Below are 24298 nucleotides of genomic sequence, written 5' to 3' on the forward strand. Positions count from 1 at the left end.
ATCAAAATTCATTCATTTCAACCATCAATAGTAACCATTATTTACAATTAACTTTTTTTTTTTTTAATTTATGAATGAAAAAACATAGGCTACTGAAATTTGTTCTGCATTATGAAACTCCATGTCCTTTGCTTGTTGTCTTTTGCATTTGGATGGTACCAAACCCAGGCTGGCACCATAGAAAACTCCAGAAATAGGGCTCTTTGTAAAGGATATAATATACCATTACATCTATATTCCAGAAAATGTAGGTTAAATTAAGAAAAATATTATATATGCTATTAATAAAAAAAAAGTATGTGAGTTATTTACATCCTAAAGGAGTTTTTTAAATCGAAAACAACTGGACTAGGTTATTTGTCTGGGAAGACGTTTCACCTCTCATCCAAGAGGCTTCATCAGTTCGTGTACGCATCTGACCAGGCTAGGACTGGTCCTACTTTCTGGTGTGGAGACCCAGGTATTTAACCTCTTGTGGGCGTTCACAAGGATGATGATGTCACTGGTTCCCTTTTGTGCTCCAAGTGTCAACGACAGTCGTTTGCATGACTGTCGTTGGTGGAAAATTGGTTTCGTTATTTACATCTGTACTGATGAATGCAAAATATATATGTGTGTGTGTGTGTGTGTGTGTGTGTGTGTGTGTGTGTGTGTGTGTGTGTGTGTGTGAGTGTGTGTGTTTGTGTGTGTGAAGAACTGATGATAGCTTTTATCCTGTGGTTAGGTGAACAGTTCATTCTGGCCTGTTGACTTCACAACATGTACCTGCCTGGAATTCTCTCTCTCTCTCTCTCTCTCTCTCTCTGTCTCACACACACACACACACACACACACACACACACAAACACACACACACACACGTAAAAGGTTTCGGTCTGTTGTCCTGCTTCTGGCTCAGCATTGACTGAGAAGGTGACGTGCCAGGACCTCTATTTATCCACAGAGGACTGTCTGTTTCTGAGAACACATGAAAGAGTTTCTGCAACTTCCTGAACAGTTTTATTTCTAGTTTTGGTCTGAATTCTACAAAAATGTCAGGGGAATCTCTGGTTGCTGGCTCCTTTGTGGTAGCAGACTATGTGGTCTTTGCTCTCATGCTGATGGTGTCCGCTGCTGTCGGGGTCTACTACGCCTGGGTGGACAGGGGCCAGAGAAGCTCCGGGGACTTCCTAATGGGGGGCCGCAGACTGACGGCCCTGCCTGTCTCCCTGTCCCTGACCGCCAGCTTCATGTCAGCCATCACAGTGCTGTCAAATCCAGCCGAGGTAAGATTCCCAAGGGACAAATGCAAAAAACGTCTCTTGTGAAAAGTCATTTTGTGTCTGGTTCAGTCTGCAGGATGTATTTTTATGATACAAGAAAACTTTTTTGGTGAGGGGAGAACACTTTTCCCCTGTAGTTCATGACTTTTCAAGTGAATCAGAGACATAGACTATGAGACGTGTTTGGGACATAAACTTAACACTTGAACTAATGAGCTGTAAGCAGGGTTATTCATTGCACCTGTGGAATTAGGGCTCATAGGAATATGTTTAAATAATTGAATTAATTTACAGAAAACATAATTGGAAGTAGTGCAAACATAAAAAAAATCCAAAAAGTCAAATTTTGCATTTTATTCTGTAGCTCTGAACTGAACTGACAACTGGCTGATGTCATCAAGACCAGTATCAGCGTGATGTTTCAGCAAACCAGAATCAGTTTAATCAGACAATAAATCTTTATGTAAAATCTCACAAGACACGCTCACTGAACACAAACAGAGACCGGCTTCATTTCCTCAGTGTTTACTGGAGGGTTGTGGATAGATATAATTGATCTACTTTATGTGGCTTTGTGGTTTTTCCTTGCTAGTCAAAAGTTCACATCGTAATTTAAATTCCAATTTCTCCACCTTGCCACTTTACCATGCTCAAATGAATGATTTCTTTCATAACTTGCAAAAATCATAGAAAACATCAGTAATTCATATTATCTCTGGTCCTTAGGTGTATCGCTACGGAGCCAGTATTGGATTTTATGGTCTCTCCTATGTAATGACGATAGTGTTCACATCTGAGGTCTTTCTTCCAGTATTTTACAGACTTGCTGTCACCAGCACGTATGAGGTGAGTGTACTTTGGTTTTCAATTTATGTGCTGAGTTATTTATATTGTTTTGTGTGATGTTTTTTGTGCAGTTTTGCATTGCAGTGGTTGTACTTTTAGTTTTTTCATAAAGGCATGAAATACGTACAATGTTTTCTTGTACCTTTAAAACAGTAAAAAAAACTGACCCAGATATTTGACTGTTGTTGTCTTACTGTGCAAATACAAGGTTGGTGTAAGAGTTGTTAAAATTGACATTGAAACACTGAAGAGCACGTCCCTGTTGTAGTCTGACGTAGATATGACTCTGCTCCTAAAAGTATGTTGAAACTGAGTTAGGTAAAAGTGAGGTGAGATGAGTTTGGGAAGGTTTGGTCAGAGTGGAGTGAGATTGTTTGTTGGTTGGGTTCTACATCAGTAAAAGTGTGCTGTAAAGGCTGTGGAGGGCAGCAGGCTACTGTGTAGTTAAAGCTACAGGCATGATTTGTAAAATAGGGTGGCGGTTGGGATCAGAAATTATGAAGCAAATCCAGAAGACTGGATGGACTGGATGTGAAAACCTTTTGTATTATCATGCCAAAAAACTGTCCTGAACTTACTGACCTAACTTAAACTGATCACAGGTCTGTTACTAACCTTTTATATTGTCTGTTATTTTCTGTGTGTCATGTCTCTGCCAAGTATCTGGAGCTACGTTTCAACAGAGCAACCCGTCTGCTGGGAACTCTGCTCTTCATTGTGCAAACAGTGAGTAAGAAGCCAGTCAACACATAATTACAGGACTTTGACCTGTGTGGGTCAAACCACAAATCCAACACCCACTGAGGGTCATTTATGTTGGAATTGAATCTCTCTTTGTCACAGATTCTCTACACTGGAATCGTCATTTATGCCCCAGCTCTAGCTTTAAACCAAGGTATGTTGGTTTCAGTCTTCAGCAGTCAGGTTAGCACCACATACCTACACGAAGGCACTTAAAGCTGCTTGGTTTTGCTCAGCTGAGTGACCACTGCCTGAAAGCCTCCTTCTCTCTGCAGTGACTGGTATGAATCTGTGGGGTGCAGTCATCTCCACAGGCTTGGTGTGTACTTTTTACTGCACAATGGTACGTAACACAATCTGCTCTACTGAGTACTGCTGTGCACATAAACAAAACTGAATAAACCTCTTAATTTTTTATGGCAAGTATTGACATCACTGATTGTTTTCTCCAGAATTTCTATTCTTTGAATTCCTGGATTTGAATGTACAGTCGACACAACACCTGTCTGTGGTTTACATTGTTACAGGGTGGTCTGAAGGCAGTGGTGTGGACTGATGTCTTTCAGGTAGGCTTCTGGATGAAAACAGTAACTGGTCCTACACAGTCAGATTTGTGAGGGAACAAACTGACAGTTTAACTGGATATGTCACATATCATATGTGCTAGTGACAATACTGTAGACAAGGGTTTAATACACAGCTACACTAGTCGAAGCCATCGCAGTACATATACACCAACTGTTTTGGCTCGTGTTTTGGAATAATGTATTCAGCTTAGTATGCTGTATGTGTATAATAGTTTAAGGAGAAAATGATAACCGTTACTGGGACAAAGACAACCCTAAAATATGTACATTTTCCCCTCCAGCTTGCTGTCATGCTTGCAGGCTTCCTGTCTGTCATCATCAGGTCCGTGGTCTTAAAAGGTGGAGTCTTCCCCATCATTTCAGATTCAGAACAAGGAGGGAGACTCAATTTTTGGGAGTGAGTATGATGAATAAAAACATTAAGTTGCTAAACCTCAGTTAAACAGTGGAAAGAGATTAAACTCTCGACACACAAGGTGCAGGAGCAGTACATTGTTGTAATAATATTATTATTGTACTATAACAGTATATGATTAAATGTGAACATTTTGATATTCTACACGAGAGTACTATCTTTCAGCCATGTGGCCACCACTGGGCAACAAACAAGCTGCCAATGAACTGAAACATCCAAACCATTCATGTTGCCTGTCTCTCTCCGTGGTGCTGAAACATTTAATCCCAAACTGTGTTACTAAATCAGAGGCTAGATCCTCTGAAGTCTGCAATTCTATATTCATATTATAATCATAACAGGTCTTTTTGTTTGAATTTGAATTTGGTGAAGACAAATGGAGTGTCCAGGTGATCTTCATCAACTTATTCAATCTGCAAATGTAACATAACCTGGTAAATATATATGTTCCGGTGGTCATTGATTTCTAGTAAATACAGTATATTACTTAGACCAATTAAAAAGCCATGCAAGACATAATTAATAATAGGAGTCAGACACAAACTCCATGTCTTGTTCTTGATAGCTGCTATGAAAAAAATTGAAGTTACACTATATATTATGTTATACTTTTTGCCATTTGTTTGTTGTGTTGAAATTACACAACTCTGTTCAGTCATTATGGAACATTTGTCATTTTACCATTTCTGTTTACACTTTGTGAGCAATTTATGGGAAGTTTCCTGGACATAATATTTGACTTACAAATTGGCATGGTCCTCCTAGATACACCATTTGTTTTGCTATCTATGAGGCCAAACCATTTTATTTGAGAAGGAGGCTTTCAGGTTCTTTGAGGGAACACATCTGTGTGAATAGTGATCCAGTTCCTGATCAAGGGGACTGCTTAATAATTTCTGGCAACAAACTGTTGTCTTTTTTTGTTTCACAAGCTTTGACACAAACCCTCTGAGAAGACACACTTTTTGGACCATAACCATTGGAGGGACATTTGTTTGGGTCAGTATCTATGGGATCAACCAGGCCCAGGTTCAGAGATATATCTCCTGCAAGAGCCTCGGTCATGCCAGAGTGTGAGTCTTGTTTTACAGGGGGGTACATTTACCAGGACACATGGTGGGATGTACCTATTCTTTGTGCTCTTAAAGGAAATCTTCCACTAAACTTGGAAGAGTCCTACAGCATCTCACTTAAAGTAGCTGGGGAATTAACACATTTATCATGAAACATAGAAGTAGTTTCTAATGCTTTTGTATGTTTTTTGTGCTTTGCAATTAGTTAAATGTCTATTTTTGTTTCTTCTCGTATCCAGATCTCTGTACATCAACCTTTTAGGCCTGTGGTCCATCTTGTTATGCTCAGTTTTTGCAGGAATGTGTCTCTACTCTGTCTATAAGAACTGTGACCCATGGAAAGCTGGCCTGGTTTCTGCTCCTGATCAGGTATGATGGAGAGAGGTATACCAGAGCTGTAACTGCAATCACTGGCTTAACAAAACACACATAGCTGTAGTCACCAGAAAAGAAACATTAAAGAGAAATACAGTAATCTAGATGTTGTTGTATGTTTTTACAAATAATCAGCCAGATGTTCATTTTCTATGTGAGATACCAGGATGTTCCAACTTAGATGAAAGGTTGATTCGTTCAACTAATGTTAAACTATTATGCATTATTATAATATGCATTGAGAGAATCCAGTCCTGTAGATGATGTGTGTAATCCACTGTCACTCTTCCTCTGTAGCTGATGCCATATTTGGTGATGGACATCTTGGGAGACTATCCTGGCCTTCCTGGACTATTTGTTGCAGCAGCATATAGTGGATCTCTAAGGTTAATACGGCACTTAACATTATTTTATTTTAGTTATTTCACTCACTGTTTTGCTTGCCATATTTTTTTAGCAGATTGTAGTTATGGTAAAAATATATCATAGGTGATATTAGGTCTGTATAATTTTTAATTTCTTCATTTATTACTTATTTGGTCAGAATATCAGCTCCTGTTCAGTGCTACAAAGTAGGGCTGACGGGGGGGGGGGGGGGGGGGGGGGTCTTTACATGTGTATATATAATTTTGTGTGTGTTTTGTGTTATATCAACCCCCAGCACAGTGTCTTCCAGCATCAATGCGCTGGCTGCAGTGACGGTGGAGGACCTGATCAAACCGTACACTAACATGTCTGAGAGACACCTGTCCTGGATCTCTAAAGGACTGAGTGAGTGGATTGTCCTTGCGTACAATCTTTCAGCTGAACGAGGTGTCTACTGAACACTGATACAGTCAGGTGGTAATTAAAGGTTGAAATCTCTGTTGTTTGCAGGTCTCGTATATGGGGCTTTGTGCATCGGAATGGCTGGACTAGCTTCACTCATGGGCGGGATTTTGCAGGTAGAGTGGATCTGTTTCATAAGTGCTTCATATTGTAGGATGTATATAACTGATAATTATACAAATATTTGTAGCCTTTTGAATGAGACTCTGCCTTGGTTATTAAAAATCAGCCCTGCAATTTAAGTGAAATGTGTCTCTTCGTACAGGCAGCCATCAGTATATTTGGGATCGTTGGAGGTCCTTTACTTGGCCTGTTCACACTGGGTATCCTTTTTCCATTTGCCAATTCCAAAGTAAGTCTGTTCTCTTTCAACTGGACATTAATCCAGCATCGTAAATGAACTTTACTGGCTGTAAGGGCTGTGATTTATTTGATCCATTCATACTGGTGTAGATGAAGTTATTAATAATGTACTCTATAAGATTTATTATAAATTATAAGGTATCTTTCCAAATTCTTTATAGCATTTGCCCGCTTACCACCCCTCTCGAGCTCCTGTATTTCATTTACAGCAGATCCTCTGAAAAGCACATATTAGCATTTTCAGTGATTTAAATGCTTTCTAGGGAGCTCTGTCAGGTCTTGTGTCAGGGTTGGTCGTGTCCCTGTGGGTGGGCATCGGAGCCCAGATATACCCTCCCTCACCTGAGATGACTCGACCCTTGCCACTGTCCACTGAGGGCTGTAACTTCACTGTTATAGACAGCCTCAACTGGACCTCCACGGCTCTGCCAACACAACTAACCTCCATCACCACAGCCCCAGTACACAACCTTGACAGCAGGTAAATGTGTAACTAATTGTAATTGATTATTAGTTTGATATTATTTAACATAATTAATATCCCCAGGTGAGGTATGGGTAGTGCAAGGATGCAAAATTGTAGCGTAAGAACATTGTGATCAAGTTAGTTAGATGTGATATATTAGTATTGAGTTTAAAGAACGTACAAACAACTGACCCCACGTAGACCCTACACGACCCTGAATCAGCCTTTTTTGTTTGTCTAAATCTCTGCTGGAGAGTCCAGTTAAACACAATGAGGATATAAGGATGAATTCAAAGATGTTGATGTCACAGTTTTGCCTGTATGTGCAAGTTTTTACTCCTCGTGCACTAATTTAATTTCATTCTCTACCACCACCAGGCCTGGGCTGGCAGATAACTGGTACTCTCTGTCCTACCTTTACTTCAGTCCCATCGGAACCATAGTATCTATTAGTGTGGGGCTGATAGTCAGCCTGTTCACAAGTAAATAACATTTAACAGTACTTTGATTATGAAAATCAAAGTAAGTTCTTCACTGTTTTGTGATGAGCTTCAGGTTTTTTTGACATGTTCTTAATGTACATTTCAGGAGGCTACAGGCTGAAGGTGGAATCAAGGCTTACACTGATGAAAGAAGACACAACTCCTTATTACCTAATCAAGTTTTTCAAAGACAGAGTAAGTACTGCAGCAGTGAACCCCATATCAAATGCTACAGACTAATAACAGCTGCTGACTTTGGATTTGTGCTCTTCCCTCTCAAGGTCTTGAGACGAACAGGAAAGTTTGACCTGACAAAGGACAGAGACAAGAACTTTGGCAACACAAATCCTGGTTTCTGTGACACTGAGATGGACTTAACAAAAACTAGCATTCCCACATGAAATGATACACATTTTCTAGATTTGTTTTTTGCATTTGTTGCATGTTCTTAACACAAAGGAGGAGTCATATTCATATATTATAGTCTAATACAAGAAATGTCAGGAAAAGGATTTAAATTTCAAGAAGAAAATGTGTGATTTATAACAAATCGGGATGCCACTGCTTTAAAAATATACATATGCACAATATTTATTTTTGTTCTCTGTCATATTATTATATCATGCCATTTAAACATGTATTTACAAATAGATGGTGAAATTTAAAACACAAATTAAAGCTCTGACATTGTAATATATTATCATTGGTAGTTCAGAAATGTGATTTTGTCTCTTCCTGAAATGACATTCATAGATTCATACATTACATAGATAATGAGTACCTTATGTGTGTGTCTGTGTGTGAAGTTCTGTGACCAGAACAATGCCTCTTCTCGGCTTATTCACTTCATGTTCTGCTGAAGCAAGGACACAAACATATAAACACACACAGTCTATACTGTAGGAGATTAAAGGTTTCAAGGCTGTTTTACTGTTTGTCATTGTTGAGTGAGAAAATATTTTGTGGACAGACTTAAGTTATTTGAAGTTTTGGTCTGACTTCCACCAAAATGTTAAGGGGCTCTCTGGTAGCCGTGGCGTTTGTTCTTGAACTGGTGGTGACTGCTGGAGTTGTGGTCTACTGTGCCTGCGTGAACAGGGGCCAGAGAAGCTCCAGGGACTTTCTAATAAGAGGCTGTGGTCTGTGAGCTCTGCCTTTATCCCTGTCCCTCACTGCCAGCTACCTGTCAGCCTCTGTAGTGCTGGCCAACCCAGGTGAGGTTAACAGCAGACAGAACCTTCATGCAAAAAACATCTCTTCCTGATCCGGCCTGTTGAATGCCAATTCCTCCATTAATGGGGTAAGATGTTTTTTATCTGTACTGAAATGTTGGTTTAATTATTTTAGGCAGCAAGTTGAGATGATTTCCGGTTAGATTTCAAGTTGCAGAGGTTATTAGCTGACTGAGAAGGATGAGCAATGGTGGATAAAGGATAATAAAAATATGGAGTATCTAAAACAGAGGTCCGGATCAGGTTAGTTATTAAGAATAATTCAAATTTGTTTTTAAAAAAAAAATAAGATATTAGTATTACTGAGGGAATGTTTTAGGGAATAATTGGCCAATATTTCATTTCAGATTGTGTCATGTATTTCAATAAAAATAATACTCATAATAATAAAATAGTACATGTTTTAATTTGTGTATATAAGTTTTAACTCTTTATTTTTTTTATTAGTTGGTTAAGTTTCCTTTTTAAAATAAAAAAAAAGAAAGATTTTAGTTGGTAAATAGCTCTTTCATTCCCTCTTAATTTGTAGATACATTTTTAACTTGTTTTATAGATAACATTTAACTTTAATTTCTTATTAGTTGGTTAAGTTTCCTTTTTCAAAAAACAAAACAAAAACAAACACAAAAAAATGATTTTAGTTTTTCGAAAATCTTTCATTTTTTCTCAGTTTGTGGATAAGTTTTAATTCGATTTAATTTGCAGATAAGATATTTAAAAAGTTATTTTAGATTAGTTGGTAGATAACTTTAATTTCCTTTTAGTTTGTAGAGTGTGTAGTGTGTGTAGTCTTTTATTTCCTCTTAAGTTGTAGATAAGTTTGAACTTTTTCATTTCCTATTAGTTTTGACTACTTTATTCCTTCTTAGTGTGTAGACATGTAATGTAAGTCTTTCAGGTTTTTTAATATCGTCTACACAACTTTAAAGAAAAAAAAGTAATGGTAAGTTTTCACAATGAGTCTTTTTCTTTTTCTCATTTCTTCACAGTTTCCTCAAAATAAAAACAAAAAAATTCTCCAAAAACTCACAACAAAATAACATGAATGCGTGGATGGTACATTTGTCTACAAGTTGTCACAACTTCATGACAGCGGTAAAGGGCTTCAGGAGGGTCTACTAACAATGATCCACCCAACAGGTTTTTGCTACAGTTCATATGTTGGCGTAATGACAGACTACTTTGGTAAATCTCCCATTTTGCACTAAGTGGATTTTCTTAATGAATGAATGAGCAAGTTAAAACATTTAATAGGTGTGTTATGTCAATCTCATGATTTGAACTGAACAAAATAACATTGATGTACAATAATACCATAACAGTCTTTTATACTGTATTTTTAAATTTTATGGCTCTGCCACATATCTGGAGCTGTGTTTAAACAGAGCAACCCGCCTGCTGGGAACTGTGCTGGTCATTGTTCTGACATTAAGAGGACAGTCAGCACATATTCTAATTCAATTTTTTTTCTATCTAAATGCCCAATATAATTGCAAAATAACCAATTTAAGCACTATTCATGGAGACAATACCCAAAATTTTACATCAGCCATTTGCTTAAATAGATCCCACAGCCAGAGGGCGCTCTTGACTGGTTGATGTGCTTTAGGTTTGCTCTGATACCTAGACATCTGGACTGATGTGTTCCAGGTAAGCCTCTGGATGGAAAGAATGCCCATGTTGTGGTTGGTGTAGTAATGCCAGTAGTAGTAGTATAACCTCTGTCACTGACCGCTGAGGACTGTGACTCCATTACTACAGACAACTTCAACTGAACCAGGAAGAAAAACTGGTAATTGGATATTTGATTGACTCGTAAACTGATTGTGGGAGTAAGAGTACAGGTACATATCAAATGGAACAAAGAAATGCTAATGGTTTGATATTAGTTGCAATATTTGACATCTGCATCTGAAATAATGACATTTACCGGGAAGGGTTTCAAATTAAGATGCAGTGTAAGATTATTGTGACATCGAAGCAGCATAGTGAACCTATTATATTCTTCAATATAACACCTATGTGTGATTATGGCTGATAAATTATATCATCAAAACAGTCAAAAATAATCTGGGCACAGACAGTAAATTAGTTTGATTATTTTGACATTCTCCATATTCAGTATATAAAACTGAACAGTTCAAATAAAAGTGAGATTTTTAACATTAGGGATTTTGCAAATGATTTTCTTCATTCCCACTTTAAAACAAAAACTACTACCACTCATGATTTTAATGACTTTCTGATGTTATATTTATCAGAATAAATTTATATTTTATATATGAATTTATATATAAAATTATATTTATGAAGAACTTAGTATATCATTTTCTTAACCTTAGAGCTGGGTTCTCACAGGAGGGGGTTGTTTGATGTGCAATGAGAACTGTGCAAGATTTCTGAGATATTTATATCAACTGTCGATTTATATTTTATATATGTTTCCTCCATAAAAAAAACAAAAAAAAAACAAAAAGTGAAACAATATGAAAACCTATATACTGGTCAAAGCTGCAAGAGCTCAAAAGATTAACTATTTGTTGTGTAATTTTTTACCTTTCTTGTGTTTATCGCTTCTTGTAAAAAATACAAATATATTTACAAAATTATTTTAAACAAGCAAAGAAAAGGAGTTAAATTATTGGAGAAAAGATGACATCACTGTTTTAAAACATCTGTACAGTTTTGCAAAATTTTGTTTTGATTTCTATTTAATAGTGCATAGATACATGGTCATGTACATTCGTTCTTCAAGAAATTTAACCATGTATTTACAAATATATACTGTACATGTACACTGTAATACAAAATACATTTCACAATGTGGTTCAGTCAGTTCCTCTGCTTCTACAGGTTATTACAGATCAGGTATAAGTCTGCTTCTTTATTATTAGCTGTAACTTCTTGGCAATGGTCATGATCCAAACACCAATGAAATGCCTAATAACTTTTCTGGAAGAAAACCTGTGATATCAACATACATACAATATTTGAGATTAAAAACACTGACATTAAGATGCGACTTGTGTCTAAAAAACACAAAGCACATTCTGTAACAGCCACATTATTATCACTTTCTGGCACTTATTGCAGATGGATCTTCCATTTCCCTTATGAGGCAAGCATATTTTATTTATGTAAGGGCAACCGTCGGGGGTTTGTCATTTCAGCAGAGTAATGTGTAGTAAATATTATTGACACTTTGACTCAATGTTCACGCTGCCCGTTTTAATTTCAGAAAGATAATCTGAATCTGTGTCTGTGTGTAATTACTTTTCTGGTTCATAATACCTCTGCTTCATGGCTCGATATTTCCTGAGGAAATAGAGGGCCTCCAGTTCCTTGATGACAAACTCGCCTCGGGCCACCAGCTTCTTGACCTTCTCGGGGTCTGTCACGTCTTTGTTCTTCATGAAGGCTGACTTCAGGCGATCTCTGAAATACGCTGATCCCTGGGGGTACTCTCGGCCAAGATACAGCAGCTTAAGGAGAAGGACAACCACACTGTTACACATTATCAGCACAAGATACAGCAGACCCTCGAGTGTAGAAGTGCGTGTCACTGACTGATTCACTTACCGTTTTGTAAAGTTTGATAACCTCACCCTTTAAAGGGTTGGCCATGTCAGGAACGAGGTGTCCTTTCACGTTCCTGAAATGAGAGGAAATGTAATACAGAAACAAGAATCGTGGTGATCGTGAGTGAAAGAAGCCAGACAGCCAGGCTAACAATAGAATTAGCCAGCTAGCTAGCTAGTTAGTTAGTTAGCATTTACCTAATACTACATCCCTCAAACTCTACAAACAACTGTATTAAACAATGCATTAATATTTACACGCGTTATTTAGCTGGGTCGGATTCCTCAAGCTGTACTGAAAACGTCTCCTTTTCACTTTGTCCTTCCTTTACCTACAGTGTACATTGCAGTTGTACACTCAGTCGTATGTCGTTTCGTCTTATGTCGTAAATAAAAACAGAAGACCACGCATGCGTACATGTTTCCATGGTTACTGGACGCTAGATTTTCATAGCTTCAGTATGGTGAGTTTTTAACAGTTTCTTTCAAATAAATTGCCCCTTTTTTGTCCTTAAACCATTGTATTCAAATAGTTTAAGAGGCAAGGTTTAATGCTGACTATAGGTAATAGTTATATATATATATATATAAAAGGTATGGCTAAAGTTAAATTAAAGTAATTTATATGACAGTGAGTACAAGGCTGCAGTTAGCTGTACTGGTTAGCAGGCAAGTTAGCAAGAAGTACCTTTAATTTTAAATTCTCTGTCTTTTCTTCATTTTCATTCTAACATTACCCTGTATCCTGTGCCTTGAATTTATGACTTAAAGCATGTTAATCTTTAACTCTTTCTCCATGTTTTCTCCTGTGAATGATAGCCGCCCAAGAAAGGAAAGGTATGAGCAAAAGGCAGTCAGCACATTCTCAATTTTATAACTAAATGAATCAAATCAGTTCTGTAGTCAAAGATGCAGAGTACACAATCCCCTTTTCCCTAACAATCTACCCATTTCCAAGTAAGTATGGATAGGCCAGTGAGCTGTCCCTGTTAAACACTCATTTATAATGTTTTGCTGGTTTGAAGTCATCCAAAAAGGGAAATAAACCATCCAAGGCCCAGAAGGCGAAGCAGCAGCAAGAGGAGGAGGAAAGGAGGCTGCAAGAGGAAGGTAAATCCCTGTCCCTATCAATTTTAACTGGGGCAAAATGATAAAATATAGGTATTTGTTGTAAGCACTTGTAAACATCCGCTGTACAGTGTGTGGCATGAAATTCAACAGTAAGATGATGAAAAGCAATCTGTTTAATCTATTTTTGAGGTTTTACCAGTCACTGTTTAGGAATAAAAAAGAGATTCCTACAGTTTTAGGATATGTGTTGAGGTACTCTGTACATCCTATATATTTTTGCTTTACAGAGGAAGCTCGGCTACAGGCAGAGAGAGACGAACTGGAAAAGTTGGAAAGAGAGAGAAAGGAGAAGGAGCTGGAAAAGCTAGAATTAAAGGTAAGATTTCCCTGTGGAATATAATGCCATGTTAGTCATGTTCATTAAGCTATGGAGTGTGGAACATCTGATTCTTTTTCATTTTGAGAATAAATTTTGTTTCAAACAAGCCCTGTTTGCTATCTATCTATTTATCTATTGAAGATAAGTCCTGTAATTTCCTCAGGAAACACACAGTCGATCACTGTTGTCTTGAGTGGTCATACCTTTGTTGCAGTGTTCAATGATGTATTCGTCAACAGGACAGAGAGCGCAGAGAGGATGAGTTAGATGAACTACGCCATCTACTGGAGAATAATCATATTGCAGTAACCAAATGGAAAACTGATGCTATGGAGAAAGCCAAGGTGTGTGTTTTTGTCTGAGTTATTTAGTGAGAGGGTAGAAAAATAAGAGTTTAAAGTGGATACACAAACAACAACACCACCAAAAATGGTCTTAACAGATTTCTCATGGCTGATAATAAATATCCAGTAATTTCTTGTGTGCAGTGGGAGAAGTATATGCATTGTGATGGTACCCCTGACCCAGCAGTACAGCGGGATATTAACACATATATCAGCTTATGGAGAGATGACCCAGAAGTCAACATCACATCTGTGCTCAAGCAATGTAACCTCGCTCTACAGGTCTGTATTTTATGTTTAGATGTGTGTGTGGCTTGAAATTACTTGATTAGTCAAAGGACAAAAATAGAGAGGTAAACACTTTACCATTGTTCCTTACACTAAAAACAAGACCATTTGAGAATATGCCGATATAGTCCATCCATAGAAAGTATAATTAAAACTAGGGTATCAAGAGTGAAGCTGAGTCCTAGAAATGTATTATTTGCTGCATTCTAATGTTACCAAATCAGAAAGCAAGCACATTTTTACCCTTATAGCTGGTTGAGGAGCTGGAGGGTCTGCTCAGAGACGTTACAGATCCACAACAGGGCCAGAAGTACCAGGAGGCACTCATAAATTTGCAAGAGCTGATCCACTCTAAACACCACCGCACTTCTGAAGAGATTCTCAAGGTACAAAATTATAATTGCCATTGTGCAGTACTTCTACACTACACTACTACAGTGTAAGGAAGTGGTATGTAAACATTGGTGATTATCATGATGTCTGTGGGTTCCCTATTTTGCAAGATATGAGGCAATATTGCTAACCCCTTTTGTTGTTTATGTTGTGTGTCTCCCTGGTTACAGAGGGCCAGTGAGAGCATTGACACCGAAACAGGCAACATGCAGACTGTGGTAAAAGATGACAACATTACACTGTGTCTGTGGGCCAACCTCAAAAAGGATCCAAGGTCTGTGTGTGGTAGAAGCTACTACAAATATATTGTATAGGTTATATGTTACAATAAAAGAAAAGTCTGCAGATTGAACATCTGTTTCTAACTGGTCCATCCAGGTTTAAAGGATTAAACTTTGAAGAGGTCAACCTGGGCTTTCAGCTTCCCAAGCAGTTGGCTGTGAGCGATATTGCTGTACGGATTCTCCACACACACTACGACCACCTGTCTCTGCTAGCCAGGATGGCTCACCTGAAAATACCCACACCTAGCTGCAGGTGTGATATTACTGCCAACACTACTATTACTATGATTTTCTTCACAGTAATAATAATGCTGGTAATACTAACCTTGTCTTTCCTCATCTGTTCGGTCCCAGGTCTCTTGCAGGGGGTGACAAAGTTCCCGCAGACATAGATCTACCTGAGCAGGGGGAGACAAAAGAAGATGAGGAGGTGAAGAATGACAAGGAGACTCAACAGCAAAGAGTGGATGAGGAGGTGCAGTCCATCCGAGGGTTAGAAGGGAGGAAGATAAAACAAAAGATAAAGCGACTGGGCTGGGTTTTTACATTCAATGTGATGTTTTCATTCTTATTGTGTATGTTTCTCACAGAGTGCAGCCAGTCTCCAGTCTGCAGAATGCCAAGAGAGTCAGATACAGACACAGATGGAGGCACTCGGTGGTAAGATGCCCAATCTAACACTTCCTGACGCTCCAAATGTAAAGACAGCCACACCACACAGAATCTAAACCTGCTGTCTCTCAAACTGGTTGACAGAGTTTCTGATATATAAAATAACACTATTTAACAACTGAATCTACTAATTACTAATGTTTTTAAATCCTGATTAAGGGTTGTTTACATCAATCATTTTTGTAAACATAGGAGTAAATGAAGTTTAGAAAGACAAATATTCTTATTCTTTTTTGGATAATTCTGTTTTCGCTCTCCTAGCTGAGGGGGACTTAAAGTCTCACTCAGTGCAGTTCACAATGATGGACGGTGATGAGCATGCCCAGGTCATGGACCTGATGCAGTATACACCTCTGGGTGGGGTCTTCTACTATGATGTGTTCTGCCTCCCACCACAAGCGCACCAGGTCATCGGCTGGGAAATTAGACAGGTGAATAGAAAAGAGTTTCCATACCTGCTTTCACCAGGCTCGGCTGCTGACCCCTAAAGTTGACCCCACTTTTTTATTTTTCTCTCATAACACACTCCTCATAGGTGTTGGACACAGGGCTACAAGTGTTTCCCTACCCCACAGAGAGGTCCAACTTGTATGACAAGGAGGCTCTCACCTGCCCCCCTATCGGAGTGTCTATGACGCTCCCTGACTCTGTTGTCTTCTTGGAAACTCCCCAAGTGGCTCGCTGGGATGCTGCAGGTAAGACACACAGGAACACACACCGTGTAACACTGTCAAACATAGAAAAGCAATTGTAGATGAAATTGGAAATTGCACATCAGGTGCTGTCACTGACATGACAGTTGGTCTCTCATCCAGGTAAGCAGTGGAGGATGGACGGTATCACTGATGTGTCCTATGAGGAGGAAGAGGCCAAGATTTCCTTCAAGATGGAATCTTTCCAAGCTTTTGTGCTGATGCAGGAAACTTACGCCAACCTTCCCTTCCAGAGCTGGGAACTCAGGCCACTGGGCCAAGACTCTGCTGTTTTCACTGTCAACGGAGTGCTCTTTGATTTCAGTATCATGATCCAGGTAGGAGACAGGAAACTACTGTACACACATCAGCATTTCTCCTAATTTAAGAATAAAGTTTGTGTTATTTTTAATTACAGGGTGACCAGTGCATGTTGCAGTCAGAGCAGGAGAAAGGACCCTCTCACCTCCTAGGAAAGTGGATGAGTGGCCCCGCCCTACAGAAAGCCATGCTCAACGTGGGGATCAACATCTTTGTGAATGAGTACACTAACAAATATGTCAGCACCTGTGGCAAGGTCTGCATCTTCTACCTTTTGGCTTTCAGAATAAAAAAACTACAGTGCTGTGTAGAATGGACAAAACAGTGCTCCAAGTGTCTGGAGTGTATCTACATATGAGTGTAAAGTGACAGAAAGTGATGTTATCCTGTCCTTCCAAGTACAATTTTTTTTATAAAGATTGAGACATTGTTTAGGCTGGCAACACACAAAGCCATTTATGCTTCCAACTTATGTTACACACATTTGGAGCAGTTTTTTTAATGGCTTAGTTCAAAGAAAGAAGACTAAAAGTATACAGCTATGCTAGCAGCTCTGTGGGGCTGTTCTCAGGCACATTACTACTTTAACTAAATGCTAACATCACCATGCTAACATACTAACAATGATTACCCCAACATGTTGATGTTTAGCAAGCATGCATCTTAGTAAAGCATGTTAGCATGCTAACATGCACTCATTGTCACAAAACTAAGTAAGGCTGAGGTTGATGGGAATGTCATTAATTTTGCATGTATTTGGTGACGAATCAGAGGATTGGGCATATTAAAATTCTAGCCCGATGATGGCACTAGATGAAAAATTAAGGGGTTCGTCAAAGTTACTATAATTCATACTGAGTGGGATGTGAATTTCATGCCAACCTGTCCAATAGTTATTGAGATATTTCACTAAAAATATCAACTTCTTGGTGGTGATGGATGAAATGTCAGATCACCAAAGTCATTACAATTTATCTCTGTGGACCATGAATGTTAGCACAAAATTAATGGAAATCCATCCAGTGGTTGTTTAGACATGTCAGTCTCGACCAAATCGGTGGACCGACCAATTTACATCACCTGCCACATAATTAAAATACTACTTAATAATGTACACACGATTAGAGCTGCAACAATTACTTGATTAATCAGTAACTTGATAAAAGTAATCAGTTGCAGTCCTACACTGTAAGGGACATTATACAGAATGAGGAGCTTACTTATTTTTTGGATTTAGCTTTGCTGATAATACTTTAGATTCAAGTAGATTACAAGATTAGCTACATTTTCCTCACTTATAAAATGTGCCGAGTTGTTTCTCTCCTCTTCAGGACCCACTTACAGAACATGCTGCCTACGAACAGATGGCCCTCTTCGCCTCTGCCTGTGCTTTCTCATGGAGCAAGTGGAATGCCAAATGTGGAGCTGAGCATCTGGTCATGCAGGTATTCTTACTCACACATAGATACGGGTGTTGGACAGAGGAGGGAGTATACAGTCCGTGTATGGAGTCAAAAGCCACATTCAGAGGTCCATCCCATTCACTTCTGCACTGGCACATGACAAATAATTAGGTGTTGACAATGCAGTGACAAGGACTGCACCACAGCTGGGAGTTTACTGTGCCAACTGGGTGCAACTAACACAAACAGATTTGACATTTACACACCTACAGGCAAAGCAAGGCAGAGATAAATTGCCTTTTCAGAATGAGGAAGGAGGAAGTTTTAAAGTGCCACGACTGAGTGCTGTCAAGCAGGGAGCACCTGTTTCTCACTAGAAGATAGTGAAGTTACTGGCCATGGTTAAGTGAACAGACCCAAAATCAAAACACCAAATGTAATTTTAAGGTTCTCTTCTTTCTGTTTGCACTTATTGTTCTCCCCTTTCCACCACTAGGTGTGTGAGCACCAAGGCCCCGCTCCTGTGCTTAAGAACTCCTGGAGTCTCTACCTGCTCAGCGCTCAGAGGAGTCAGAAGCTACAAATTACAGAGAAGAGTGAGGCTTTCTCTCCAGACCTTTATCCTGGCAGTGAGTTTCACTCCACCTTCATCCACATGCTCCAGGACAACATGAGCACAGAAGGCATAGCTAGGACTAGGGAATCCAATTATCTGTTCATTGATACAGTACAGAGTCTGCTCTGTGCCACCAGACCCCTGATGTATTCTTAAACCTGTGTGAAATTAAATTGGTTGCAGTTTTTTGAAAACCCACTCATTAAATATATTTTAAACACCTGAATTTGAAATGTATGTTTGGATGCACATAAGAACACACGTCTTCTATTGTAGAATTGGCTACTTTATTTGTGCAAAGTTTCACGCATCTTCTTTGGAACATACAAAAGTGTATGAAGTTGAAAACGGTGACCATCACAGCAAGAACTTAGAGGAACATTTAAAAAAACAAAAACAAAAAAAAAACCCTTTGGTGTTAAGACTGTAAGAATGTAGAATTATAACTTAACAAAAAATAAACATATTCACATCTCCCCACGCAAAACTAACAAACTCATAAATATAGATTTCAAAAACACTTAAAAAAAACAAAACACTTTAAATCAAAGTTTTATTACCAGTGTTTAGAGACTAAAAAGAAAGGAATGAAAGGAATGGAAAATTCCATTTAAAAAGGCTGGCAGTCCCGTGTGTCCTCAAGTGCATGAAATGTGTTTAAAAAGCCACGTGGCAATCAGCCATCATCCATGATGTTTGTCAATGGAAAACTGCGCTGTGGCCCATTGTACGACTTGGTAGAACAGTTCTATCATTCTGATTAAGCTGTGACATGATTGGTCAGCGTTGTGTCAGCTCTGATGACTGATCAAAACTGATTTGACATATTGTGTTGGGTCCAGGTGGACAGTTGCCAGCAGCACTGATAGTAAAACTGCATCATAATGTGTTAAAAGATTTTGAGCAGCCCACTGTGAAGAACATTGGTTGCCACCCCCTGTAACTGCTTCTTCTTTTAAAACACAGACACACGCATTCACTCACACAGACTAACTAATTTAGCAAACGTGATGTGATGTATAAAATCCTCTATAGGGTTAACTATCCCCTGAGGACTGGCCAGTGCTGTCAAAGTCTTATTTTAGGAATCTTCAGGCACCAATAAACATCCAAATGGCCTCCACTCAGGAGTGGTGCGCCGTCCTTTCCTCATCACCACCCCAGTGCACAGACAATTTCTGCAGAAGGCTGATGGACAATAACACCATCCACCCCAGGTCACAGGAGCTAGACAGGGGGCTGCCCGTTGTGCCGGAGCCCTGCGTAGGGCCACAGCAGCTGCTGGATGGTCATCCAGGAGTCCCCTGTCCCCACAGGGGCAGCATCCACTGCTGGCTGCATCACCAGGCTGGCCAACAGTGCCAGGAGACCTGCAGGGTATGACAAAGAACTGCATATAACCATCCCATATGTTGACTTAAAAAAACATCTATGCAGGTGCTCGGCTTAGATGTTGAATGAGCAGGTATGTTATTTTTAATCAGACTTTTAGGCCTGTAAGACCTTCATAAATTGTTTTTACCAAAACAAAGATGAAATCAAACTCAAACATGCAAGCTGTATTAAAAATTGTGGAAAAAAGTTTTATTTGTGCTGCTGTCAAATCCAAGTTTGGAATTATCTATAAGATTGAAAAACAAACAAAAACAAACAAACAAAAATGTACCTCAAAAAAGACCACTACTGACAAACTGAGTTTACCTGCCAGCACCACCACCATGGCCAACCAAAGCCAGAGCCCCCTGCCACCTCTGGCTACAGCTGCTGCTGCCGCTGCTCGGGACGTCAGACTATGGGACAGAGACTGGGCCATTCCTGGGTCTGTAGACGTAGGGCTGGAGGAAGGGCTTGGACTGGAGGAGGGCAAGGGAAAACAATAAAAAGTTAGATAGAAAATGATACATGACAGTTGGATGGACACAGAGGGAAAAAAAAAGATAAATGGTATCAGATAAAGCAAGAGAGTGAATAAGTTACCAAAAATGAGACACCGTGATGGGAGTAAGTTGCCACAGAAATGTCTTGACAAACGGCACTTTCTGGTCAAATCTGTGGTTCATTTGTGGTAACTTATGCAGTGAATGGCAGAGTGAATTAGCTTGGTGCAGCTTAAAGTTGGCTTTCATGAAGCACATTTTACCACCCGTCTCAAAGTGTGGTAATGCAAAAACATTCACACCATCAGCATAATGAAAAAAGCTGTCAGTAGCACAGTTACTGGCATAGAGGTAGATGTGAGCAACGACTGATTAGGCAAAGGCAGCAGACAGTTTTTGGCCTGGAATATGTCAACAGTAGGAGTGCTGCTCCAAAACACTTTACAGTCATTATGAGAGTCAGTGTAATGTTGTAAGTGTCTTCTGATTGGCACTCCTATTTGATACATACAGGCTTTTGCATGCATTTATTGTTTTTTGGACAGAGAATTCACAAGCACTTCCAACTTTGGATTCTCCTCCCTACACACTTACAGCATAACAAACAGTTCATCCTGACTCCTGAGCGATGTGCAGGGAGGAAAAGAGGAAAGGAAAATTCAAGACAACACATGATCTGCTTGCATGAAATACTCAGTTGCCCCACATGAATAAAATAGTCCAAGTGAAGCAGTTTGCATTTAAAAGTGGCTGAAAATGTTAGTAAATGACGGAGAGACTAAGCCCGGTAACGTCTTTACCGGACTTAGTTTGTTATCAGTTAGACGCTTTGCACAGTGCAGAACTTGAGATCCATGCATGACATCACAAAGCTTCCATTATAATTTGACAGGTTGACATACACTGATCTCAAGTCAGTTAACAGCTGAAGGAAAGGTTAATTTCTGGCCCTTACAGTAAAAATGCTCTGTAAACATGATTAAAAGCTGCTGAGCCCCTGGATCAAAGAAGAAGCTAGTCCAGGACAGACCCAAAGAGTTTCATCACTTAGGAGGTTCCATATGCTCACCCAACTTCAACAGGCAAGTACGATTTGCTGCTCGCTGTTACAGGTTAATTTGGAGTAATACTTCAGCTTCTTCTTGCTTGCTTGATCTACTTCTGTGAAGCACTGAATTTCTTCACCATAAATAACATTCATTTAGTTACATTAAACTGTAGAGATACTGAGCAGTTAGCATTGTGATAGCCACAATGGCTGAAGAGGAAGAAGGACACCACCTACAGTGTCCAAGTTTGACAGAAATTCAAATCCGTCACTGATGTCAAGATATCACAGGTGTGTGATCCCTGCAGTGCAGTGTAAAAGCACAATGTTGAAATGACTTGAACATCAAAGAGTGAGATAAAATGACAAAATATCTAATACTATAAAAAATTCAGTTTGCAGCTACTGGAACCTCAGTGCAGCTAAATGGTGAACTCTCCCCCTATGCAGCTAGCCTCTTAGCTTTGCTGGCAGAAGGTGGTGCTGCAGTAGGCTAGTAGTGGGTATTTGGTTGGACTAACGTCTTAAGGGGCAGAATGAGGGAGGTGAGTTTGTTGCCCAGCTCACTGAGGCTGGACCTCCTCCTCTCTGCCACCGGCTCCGCCTTCTGCTCGTCCCCCGACTGGCAGTCGGTGTTGTCGCAGGCCGTCCTGTGGGCACGCGTGGGTCAGGCATTCACAAACACTGTTCAGTTGCACATTCATATACAAGCATGGCTACATGACCAAACCCTCTTTGTATGTGCACATGCCATGCACACGTGTACATTTCATGCATACGCAGACAACACAAGCAGGCAGAGGTGGACACCCTGAAAGATTCCCTGATTTACATTCAGCTTTCGTACACAAAGTTTTTGAGAGATCCCCGATAAAATTCACGTTTGAAATCATCTTCTACAATATAACAACGCATGCCCAGCAATACAAATTACTGGCAGAAAGTGGTGCTTCAGTAGGCTAGCAGTGGCTACTTGGTTGGACTGATGTCTAAAGAGGCAGAATGAGGGAGGTGAGTTTGTTGCTCAGCTCACTGAGGCTGGACCTCCTCCTCTCTGCCACCGGCTCCTCCTGCTGGTGGCAGAGAGGAGCAGCTTCACAACCTTTCAGATATGTGGAGAGCATTAGAAGTGCTCGATTCATATCATTTAAGCTTCAATTTTAGCTCAAACAAATTTATTCTACTTTCATTGTCCAAACATGAAAGCATATGGTGCCATTAAAAAAAGTCGACAATGTCTCTTACTTTACATTTCACACAGACACCAAAGAAAAATGTGCTAGAGGATGGACCAGATGCATTAAAGATGGCTGGCGTGTGGTTTGACGTCATCATTGCTTTTCCCTTGTCAACACTATCTTTCTTTACATCACTACCACTAATGTCCACATAGTCACTTGGCATCGTAAGAGATATCAGGCCTACTTTTGTAGTTTTGGTCTTTGTTTCAGCTCGTATTTATTTTCTTATCTGTGCTTCATCATATTACACTGTTAGAGTCAATCGTCTCACTCAAAAAAATCCAGTCATCCATTCTCAGCAGAGCTTCTTTCACAGTTTCAAGCAAAAATTATTCCACATAACACTGCGAAGTCATTAGGAGAAATGTGAATTAACATGAACTATAACGCTAAAACCTCCCAGTATTATCCATCATCAGAAGTTCAGTCATGATGTCACACCATAAAGCTGCCATCTTTATGCATCTGTGTCCACTGTGAAAAAGTTTGTGTGACGCAGGCAACGTGGCATCCTTTTCCATGGAATTTCTTACCCCTTCATCATGAGAGAGGGCTCTTCAGTGTCAACCCAGGCCGCAGAGCTAACAAAGCGTTTTAGTGGAGGGCGTGCCGTGCTCTTCCCTGCCACAGTCCTGGAAACCACCATTATCACAACGGTGCATAACAATATATACAACAACCCTCATGTCATGGTACAGGGAGCCTCTGTGGCTTGAATAAAACATCCAACAACAGGCAATAGCTTCCCACACACCAGAAACAATGCCGGTGTGTTTAAAAAGTAAAAGTCACTTCATTTCTTGCTTTATTGTGACCACACTCCCGTTCACATACAGACTAAATCTTGTTTGACTACTTGACATATTATGATGTAAGAGTAAATGTAACACACATACAAATACCTACCATGGGGATCGCCTGGTCAGTCTCTCCGTTTCAGCCTCTGAGCCGTCTTGTGTTTTGGGCTGTGTTGGGAAATCAGACAGTTTGAGTCACGATCATGTCAACAAAAATGCTCCTTTGCACAATTTAAACCAAAACATTTTTGACTGTCATGCTTAACTGACTGAAATCTCTATGTAAATCCGTCCTACAGTTTACATATTGAGGCTCACTGGTTTGAGACTTTAAATTTGTAGTTTAACCACAATCTGACAATTTCTTGCTTCCATGCACTGCATTACACTATGCTGCATTTCGTTTAGCACTGAATGCATAAGAAAACAGAAAATGTAGCATCAAACTGTGACAAAAACACTGCCTTCTACACAGTTTGAGACAAAATAATAATAAAAGGGAGCAATTAATATGTTTATAAAGATATGCTTCCAAGTTTTCATTACTCTTTGGAGCAACTCGCAAGTAGAATGCAACTAGCAGTGAAGCATGATTAGATTAAACATCACGTTAAAATTTCAAAA

The 24298-nt window shown here is 39.5% G+C and overlaps 4 protein-coding genes across 6 annotated transcripts in view; 2 read left to right on the forward strand and 2 right to left on the reverse strand.

The window, feature by feature from the left end:
• The first annotated feature begins 1031 nt into the window (after positions 1-1031).
• On the forward strand, positions 1032-8373 carry slc5a8 (solute carrier family 5 member 8). Its single transcript, XM_056368274.1, has 17 exons — positions 1032-1265; positions 1989-2108; positions 2769-2834; positions 2952-3003; positions 3125-3192; positions 3377-3415; positions 3718-3833; positions 4784-4924; positions 5164-5293; positions 5597-5685; positions 5961-6070; positions 6176-6243; positions 6393-6479; positions 6754-6971; positions 7335-7438; positions 7545-7633; positions 7720-8373. Exons 1-17 carry the CDS (start codon positions 1032-1034, stop codon positions 7837-7839), a joined length of 1851 nt encoding a protein of 616 aa, XP_056224249.1. The 3' UTR covers positions 7840-8373.
• A 2975-nt stretch (positions 8374-11348) lies between these two features.
• Positions 11349-12636, reverse strand: lyrm5a (LYR motif containing 5a). Of its 2 annotated transcripts, none has more exons than XM_056367554.1 (3): positions 12507-12636; positions 12250-12322; positions 11349-12152 (listed from the first exon to the last, which is right to left on the reverse strand). In XM_056367554.1, exons 2-3 carry the CDS (start codon positions 12292-12294, stop codon positions 11940-11942), a joined length of 258 nt encoding a protein of 85 aa, XP_056223529.1. In that variant the 5' UTR covers positions 12295-12322; positions 12507-12636; the 3' UTR covers positions 11349-11939. The 2 variants fall into 2 exon arrangements, with proteins under 2 accessions (XP_056223529.1, XP_056223528.1); XM_056367553.1 differs by having other exon boundaries at positions 12585-12625.
• On the forward strand, positions 12607-18929 carry dnai7 (dynein axonemal intermediate chain 7). Of its 2 annotated transcripts, XM_056367549.1 has the most exons (17): positions 12607-12712; positions 13068-13085; positions 13274-13358; positions 13607-13695; positions 13938-14042; positions 14187-14324; positions 14582-14716; positions 14894-14997; positions 15102-15260; positions 15362-15482; positions 15598-15667; positions 15941-16110; positions 16215-16374; positions 16495-16709; positions 16790-16948; positions 18024-18137; positions 18592-18929. In XM_056367549.1, the coding sequence occupies exons 1-17, from the start codon at positions 12659-12661 to the stop codon at positions 18865-18867; spliced, it is 2172 nt and encodes a 723-aa protein (XP_056223524.1). In that variant the 5' UTR covers positions 12607-12658; the 3' UTR covers positions 18868-18929. The 2 variants fall into 2 exon arrangements, with proteins under 2 accessions (XP_056223524.1, XP_056223525.1); XM_056367550.1 differs by lacking the exon at positions 13068-13085 and having other exon boundaries at positions 12631-12712.
• Positions 18930-18976: 47 nt separating this feature from the next.
• lrmp (lymphoid-restricted membrane protein) overlaps positions 18977-24298 on the reverse strand; it is a 32289-nt gene continuing 26967 nt past the window's right edge. The window contains exons 35-39 of the mRNA XM_056368276.1: positions 23784-23842; positions 23411-23509; positions 22158-22286; positions 20413-20564; positions 18977-20081 (exon numbers count right to left, since the gene is read on the reverse strand). Of these exons, the coding sequence (XP_056224251.1) occupies positions 19939-20081; positions 20413-20564; positions 22158-22286; positions 23411-23509; positions 23784-23842 (582 nt within the window). The 3' untranslated portion in view covers positions 18977-19938. The remainder of the gene's footprint in view (positions 20082-20412; positions 20565-22157; positions 22287-23410; positions 23510-23783; positions 23843-24298) is intronic.

Source organism: Seriola aureovittata, chromosome 22 (genome assembly GCF_021018895.1).
Source record: "Seriola aureovittata isolate HTS-2021-v1 ecotype China chromosome 22, ASM2101889v1, whole genome shotgun sequence".
Taxonomy (NCBI): Eukaryota; Metazoa; Chordata; class Actinopteri; order Carangiformes; family Carangidae; genus Seriola; species Seriola aureovittata.

Bases quoted from the DNA above. Each gene is read 5' to 3' on its own strand.
- slc5a8 (XM_056368274.1), top strand. From the start codon at position 1,032: ATGTCAGGGGAATCTCTGGTTGCTGGCTCCTTTGTGGTAGCAGACTAT. The intron at 4,925-5,163 runs GTGAGTCTTGTT...TCTCGTATCCAG, and splicing joins AGCCTCGGTCATGCCAGAGT to ATCTCTGTACATCAACCTTT. The intron at 6,972-7,334 runs GTAAATGTGTAA...TACCACCACCAG, and splicing joins GTACACAACCTTGACAGCAG to GCCTGGGCTGGCAGATAACT.
- lyrm5a (XM_056367554.1), bottom strand. From the start codon at position 12,294: ATGGCCAACCCTTTAAAGGGTGAGGTTATCAAACTTTACAAAACG. The intron at 12,153-12,249 runs GTAAGTGAATCA...CTTCTCCTTAAG, and splicing joins TTATCAAACTTTACAAAACG to CTGCTGTATCTTGGCCGAGA.
- dnai7 (XM_056367549.1), top strand. From the start codon at position 12,659: ATGCGTACATGTTTCCATGGTTACTGGACGCTAGATTTTCATAGCTTC. The intron at 13,359-13,606 runs GTAAATCCCTGT...TTTGCTTTACAG, and splicing joins AAGGAGGCTGCAAGAGGAAG to AGGAAGCTCGGCTACAGGCA. The intron at 14,043-14,186 runs GTGTGTGTTTTT...TCTTGTGTGCAG, and splicing joins ATGCTATGGAGAAAGCCAAG to TGGGAGAAGTATATGCATTG.